The 7,014-nt window shown below is 38.8% G+C and overlaps 1 protein-coding gene across 1 annotated transcript in view; it reads right to left on the reverse strand.

Annotated features, from left to right (window-relative positions):
- Positions 1-7,014, reverse strand: part of TTN (titin) — a 272,956-nt gene that overhangs the window by 51,420 nt on the left and 214,522 nt on the right. Inside the window, exons 263-275 of the mRNA XM_026454265.1 lie at positions 6,506-6,793; positions 5,846-6,142; positions 5,455-5,757; positions 5,048-5,353; positions 3,872-4,159; positions 3,488-3,778; positions 3,110-3,397; positions 2,355-2,942; positions 2,160-2,264; positions 1,527-1,724; positions 1,139-1,435; positions 439-1,026; positions 45-347 (exon numbers count right to left, since the gene is read on the reverse strand). Of these exons, the coding sequence (XP_026310050.1) occupies positions 45-347; positions 439-1,026; positions 1,139-1,435; positions 1,527-1,724; positions 2,160-2,264; positions 2,355-2,942; positions 3,110-3,397; positions 3,488-3,778; positions 3,872-4,159; positions 5,048-5,353; positions 5,455-5,757; positions 5,846-6,142; positions 6,506-6,793 (4,140 nt within the window). The remainder of the gene's footprint in view (positions 1-44; positions 348-438; positions 1,027-1,138; positions 1,436-1,526; positions 1,725-2,159; positions 2,265-2,354; positions 2,943-3,109; positions 3,398-3,487; positions 3,779-3,871; positions 4,160-5,047; positions 5,354-5,454; positions 5,758-5,845; positions 6,143-6,505; positions 6,794-7,014) is intronic.

The raw sequence follows: 7,014 nt of genomic DNA on the forward strand, positions 1-7,014 counted from the left end.
TTGGCATTCTGGAATGAATGGTATTGAAAAAGACAAATACTAACATGCTGCATCTTTCATTAGAACAGAATTTGAAGCCTCACTGGGTGGACCAATTCCTGCTCTGTTTTCTGCACTGACACGGAATTCATAGGTGCTTCCTTCTTGCAGTCCTGTTACTTTGCATCTGAGATCAGAAACTGGCGTTTTTATTGCTCTCACCCACCGCAGGCTTTTCTTTTCTCTCCTTTCTACATGATATCCTGTGATTTCGCTGCCACCATCATCCACTGGCCTTTTCCAGCTGACAGTGGCAGTGTTCTTAGTGACATTTGAGACCTCTGGTTTTTCAGGAGGGCCAGGGGGACCTGAAAAGGAAGCAAATTTATTAGAAATCCATGATTTCCTAAACTCTGCTATAAATGTTTCCATTTCAATTCCCTCACATGCTCTACATACCAAATCTGTCTACCATTTTGACAGGTTCAGACTGTACAGGTTCTCCTTTGCCATAGTGGTTTACAGCTGAGACCCGGAAGACGTACTCATTTCCTTGGATAAGTTTGGTTGCCACATGCCTGCAAGACTGAATATCTTCAGAAACCACTGTCCACAAAAGTCGACTGGTTTCTCTCTTTTCAAGTATATAGGACTTAATTGGTGAGCCGCCATCTTCCAAGGGAGGTGTCCATGTAAGTGTTGCTTTTTCAGCAGAAACATTACTGATTTCAATAGGACCTGGGGGACCAGGTACATCAAGGACTGTTACCTTCACATGTTCCTCCTTCGTGCCAAAAGAATTGGTAGCCGTGATGGTGTATTCACCGGCATCTTTTCTAGTGGCATACTTGATAGTAAGCATGGAAGATGTTGGGGTTGAAGTTATCTGAGTGATATCTGATGGTCTAATGTCTTTTCCTGCCTTGGACCAACTTGATTTTGGAAGGGGTTTGCCAAGAATGCTAATGGCATTCAAAACAATGTTATCCCCTGCTTTAATTGTTAGCCCATCTTTTATTGTGGGATCAAGGACTATTGTTGGTGCCTCTGCAAAGAAGAAAATACATTTTAATCAGAAAAGGAAGGAGGCTTAATTTGCTTTTTTTTAAAAAAAAAAAAAAAACAAAAACAAAGTACATAAAAAGTAAAATGGACCTACCATATTCATCCTTGCAAATAATGGTTCCTGTACTTTCTGATGGAGCACTGATAGCACCTGCTGTATTCTTTGCTCTAATTCTGAATTCATATTTTCCACCCTCAACAAGGTCAGTTACAGTAAAGGCACATTCTGGGACATTAACATGGTTGGCTTTCATCCAAGATTTGGAAGGTAGATCTCGCTTCTCCACTATATATCCAGTTAACTTATGACCACCGTCATATTTAGGTTCAGTCCAAATGAGAGTCACTGAATTCCTTGTTACGTTAATAACCTCAGGTTTTCCAGGAGGATCTAAAACATAAAAACAAAACCAGTCAAACAAATACCAATGTTTTCTTCATGTAAAAAATGCACATGGGTTTTTCTTCATATAATGACTTACCAATCGGGTCCAGTGCCACGACAGGCTCTGATGGTAGGCTTGGCTTGCCCACACCTGCTAAATTGATTGCCATAACTCGGAATTCATATTCAAGACCTTCAGTTAATCCTGTCACTTTAAAGTCTCTCATCCTTATTGGAGTCTTGTTAGCTCTCTTCCACAAAAGGCTGTTTCTTTCCTTGAACTCGAGATGATACCCTACAAAAGACCCAGGGTTGTATCAATTCACATACAAAGTATAAATGCAGCTTGATTTTACAATATATATGTGTTGCCCAAATTATTTATACATATCCATATATATTGAACAAGTAATCATTCTTGCTAGTATCTATACTTTTATTACCTAAGCATACTGCCATTTTTTTTCCTCTTGGAATATGCATAGTTGTTGTCTTTTTTGTTGAACAATTTTAACTTACAAAAATAGATATTATAATTAAGAAATACTTTATTAACTATTACATTAGGAGATTTTCAATAAAATTAAACATTAACCATATGTACTGAAAGAAAAACACATTTCTGTATAAGCAGATAATGTTATTGATAAGCACACATTCCACTGTTCTCAGGGAAATATTTGTGAGGAATCTTGATGTAAAAGCTGTAGGGTAAGAATAAACAAAATACCTGTAATTGGAGAGCCACCAGTTTTCCTGGGGTCAGTCCAAGTTAGAGATACTGAATCGTGTCTGACCTCCACAATATTGGGAGGTGGGGGAGCATCAGGCACATCTAGAAAAAAGTAGATAATGCAAGATTTATAATAAGAAGCCTCCTCAAAACCATGTTTTGCTTCATGTCTTCTGAATTTAAGACACTTACCAAATGGATGTCTAGCAACAATTGGCTCTGATTTCAGGCCTTCCCCGACACCATATTTATTTTCAGCACTGACCCTGAAGGTATATTCCATGCCCTCATGAAGTCTGGTTACTCTAAAGGTGGTTTTCTGGACAGCTGAGGCGCATGTCACCCACTTGTTGTTCACAGAATCCCTCTTCTCTAGGATATAGTTGGTGATTTCAGAACCTCCATCATCCTTTGGAGGAGCCCACTTTAAGGTCATGGCTTCTGCTGTGACTTCATCAAATTTGATTGGTCCAGTGGGGATGCCAGGCTTGCCAACAACCTTTATGGAGATAGTTCCTTCCTTGGTGCCAGCAACATTCTTAAGTGTGATTGTGTATTTTCCAGCATCAGATTTTTGGCAATCGTATACTATAAGAGTTGTGTTAACTGCAGATGACTCAACACTGACTCTAGTGTCAGTTGCTAGAGGATCTTCCCCTTTCTTCCAGGAGACTGATGGAGCTGGCTTGCCTTTTATGGGGATCTTAAGCCGGAAGTTGCTGTTTTCTTTAGCCAAGTAGCACAAATCAGGTAGACCCTTTAAGTCAAGATCAGGAGCCACTGTAAAATAGCAGAGATAAATTACTGTTATTTTTAAGGCCAGGTAATTAACTTTTTCACATACTTCTAGCTTTTAATGGATTTTTAGATAAGGTAGTGAGTAGGACACAAGAGTGAGCTTTTGATGACAATAAAGGAAAAATGAAGATGTGTGGATAGAGCCTTACCAACATCATCCCTTGCCACAAAAGTGATTTCGCTTGGGGTTCCTTCTCCATTTTCATTCTCAGCACTCACTCTGAAGGTATATTCCTTCCCTTCAGTCAGATCTTTTGCGGAGTACTGTAGGCTTAAGGATTTCATAACTCGTTGCCACTTATTTTCTTCAGTCAGGAAATCAACTACATATCCAATAATCCGACTTCCACCATCACTATGAGGCTTTTTCCAGCCAATGCTACAAGATGACTTAGTTACAGACCTCACTTTCAGGTCCACAACTGGTCCAGGAGTTTCTAAAGCAAAGGAGAAATGATAAGGGTAAGCCCCATATAGCAAAGGAAGGACGTCACTCAAAATGATGGGATGATGGTTCCTTTGCTTACGGGAAGCTTTGACAGCATCACGAGTTTCACCAGGATCACCAATGCCATACTCATTTTCAGCAAACACTCGGAAGAAGTAGGATTTTCCCTCCTCCAAATTAGATACTCTGAAGCTTGTTTTGGAGCACTCAGTTGTCACTGTAGACCAGGATTTCCTCTCTGCATCACGTTTTTGTACCACATAGTTTATGATGGGGCTTCCACCATCAATAATGGGAGGCTCCCAGGTAACATAAGCAGAGTCTTTGGCTATTTCCTTAACAGTCACATTGACAGGTGGCCCAGGAGTATCTGGATAAATAGTGGGTAAATAAGAAATGAATGTGTAAAAATATATATATACTATTTTAAAATATATATGATTCTTTTTTGAAATAGACTTACCAAGCACTTTCACAACAATGGTATATTCCTTTTTACCACAGCTGTTCTCCAGGGTTAAGATGTATTTTCCTGCATCATATTTGTTCACATTTTCACAGCGCAAGAAAGTGTCAAAGTCAGTTGACTTTATGTCCAGTCCAATCCTGTCTCTTAGATTGACATTAGGTTTAGACCAAGTAATCTTTGGAGGTGGGCGTCCTTTTACTGGTACATATAGTCTCATAGTAACTCCAGCACGTAATATGAGTGTCTTCCTTAAGTCCGCATCAAGTTCTCCCTCAGGTGGAACTGTTTAATTTTAGGTGAAAAAAGTTAATTAAAAATTTAATAGTCGAATGTATTTCCAAGGACTGGCCTTATCACTCCTAAAATACATTTATTTTCTAGAGCCGATTTCTTGTTCTTTAAAACTTCCTTAATACAATCCTCAAAACCATTTTTCTATTCTGTACTAATTGTTGATCTTTCCATTTTCCACTATGCTTTAGGTTTAACCAGGTTTTCCCCGGAGGATCGGTACCTCCTCTTTCATGAGCCTTATGTACTCTGAAATGCTACATATACTAAAAGGAAAGTAGATGATTGATTTTTGGCTCCCTTTCATTCTTGTTTTTTCCTTTCTGTATTCCATGAAGGTATTCTGCCACATATTCTAGCTCTCTTTATTATTTCATAGTAGGAAGAAAAGTACCTGGAGGATGACATATAATATCAAGTAATTCAAATAAAGGGGAAATTATCATGGAGAATAAGCAAATATGAAAAATAAGAAGAAGGGAAATTAAGATGGAGAGCCCACCAATCACATACTTAGGGAGATGGTGGATTGGAAAACAGAAACCCTAAGAATAGTAAATAGCTCACTACTTAGTTAAAAGGCCTCTTTATTCGTAAAATAAAATTCTTACATTCCAGTAAAATTCTCTCATTCCATGTCTTTTAAAGACATGAAATTCTTATATATACGAAAAGCTTTTCCAAACCACAAATCATTTGCAATTGATTTGCCTGTTCTACAATACCGTAAAGTACCCATCCAGCTCTCCTAAAAAGTACTCCTGGAGTTACCAAGTCTACACCTTTTAAATAAATTAATCTACTTAAGGGAGTTCTATTATCCCTCTTAGAATATGATTAATAAGAAAAGCCTTAGGTATTCCCCCTAGTAATACTTACTTAAGATGTCCTTCGGATAGTGTTTATCTGGCACATCACTGGGGTCACTGTATCCAATCTTATTAACGGCGTACACACGAAATTGATACTGTGTGTCTTCCATCAGGCCAGTAACCTCAAAGCGGGTTTTCTGTAGATTCTGTGGTAAGTTGCACCTCACCCAGTTATCGGAGTCAGCCCGTTTTACTTCAACGAGATAACCAATGATAGGGCTGCCGCCGTCATAGGCTGGCTTGCCCCAGGATAGACTCACGGAGCTACGAGTTGTATCATATACTTTAGGGAAAGCCGGTGGGCCGGGAGGATCTGAGAAGAAATAATGATAGGAAATTTTCATTCAAACCTCCTTCCTGGGTGTTTCATGCTGCTTTTAACACAGGATATGGATCTCGTTCATGAACACTTACACTGAGGGTCCCGAGCATAAGCGGCCTTGGATGCGTCACTGGGTTTGCCTGGTCCAGCTTTATTTATAGCTGTAACACGGAACTCATATTCAGTACCTTCTTGAAGACCTGTTGCTTTTAATGTTCTTTCTATAATAGGTTTTCTGTTGACCTTAGTCCAGTTAACAGCCTGGGTTTCCCGCTTTTCAAGCAAATAGCCGGTGATGGGTGAGCCGCCATCATCTGCTGGTGGCTTCCAGCTGACTGTCATGTGATCTTTGGTTATGTTGCTAATAACAGGAGGATCACAGCGTCCTGGTGGGTCTGCAGAAATTGATTGAAAAGTTAATTTCCCAGACTAAAAGGTAATATTTAAAAAGTAAAATGAAAAACCACCAGGACATGTTCCTACCGTATGGGTTTTTGGCAATTGCTGGTTCAGTGAAGACTGGATCGCCTACTCCATATTTATTTTCAGCACAAATACGGAACTGATACTCATGGCCCTCTATAAGTTTCTCCACGCTGCAGCTGGTGATAGGCACAGTTGCAGAGACTTGAGCCCAGTTGGGCCTGCTTGTTTCACGTTTGTCAACAATATAGTTGGTGATTTCTGAGCCTCCATCTTCAAGAGGCGGTTCCCAAGAAAGCATTGCACGATCTGAATACATTTTGTTGATTTTAACAGATGCTGGAGGACCCGGTTTATCTGAAAGAATAAGGAAGAAGAGTGAAGTCTTTCACTAAAATATGTGGAATGGGGAATAGAATATAGAGTAGAGGTCTGGAGACCTGGACTGCAGTCTTTCTGTTGTCAATTTCCTATATGACCTAGGAGATTAGTTAATTTTTTAGAATCTTAGTTTCTTCATTTGTAAAATTGGGTAATTGAAACGTGATTCTTCTAATGCTCTTTTAAACTCTAAAACATGGTTCTGTCATAAGAATAATTCTGTGCATAGGAAATATACGTTAGAATATGTATGTCTTCTCCCACATTATTTTGTAAATCCTATTTATGTCCCATTAACCAAAGTAAAATATGGGATTCTAATGAAGTTTATTAGTTTACCTAACACTTTAAGCTTAATGGTGGCTGACTTAGAACCACTTGAATTTTCAGCGGTAATGGTATAGTCTCCCGAGTCCTTCCGGTTCACGCTGAATAGCTCCAAGGTGCACAGATTCCGCTGCATTGCCATCTTTATGCCTTCTGCTGGTTTTAGCAGTGTTCCATCTTTCTTCCAAGAAACCGTTGGCATTGGTTTACCAAAAACAGTAGCATCCAAGCAGACATTAGTTCCAGCTTTCACAGTAAGCAATGATTTCATAGCCACACTTAGGTCTATCCTGGGAGGGACTGGAAAGAAATAAGATAAAGGACTTAATATATGCAAAGCTATATTATGTAATCCTTATTAATAATAGTGGGAAATTCATATGCTGGCTCTTCCAAGAATGGAATTTTAATGTTATTTCATTTCACATATTTTTAACAGACAAATAATAACTGCATTATTTTTATTATTTTTTAATCTCTTTTTTTTTATTATACTTTAAGTTCTAGGGTACATGTGCATA

Source organism: Piliocolobus tephrosceles, chromosome 11 (assembly GCF_002776525.5).
Source record: "Piliocolobus tephrosceles isolate RC106 chromosome 11, ASM277652v3, whole genome shotgun sequence".
In the NCBI taxonomy this organism is placed as follows: Eukaryota; Metazoa; Chordata; class Mammalia; order Primates; family Cercopithecidae; genus Piliocolobus; species Piliocolobus tephrosceles.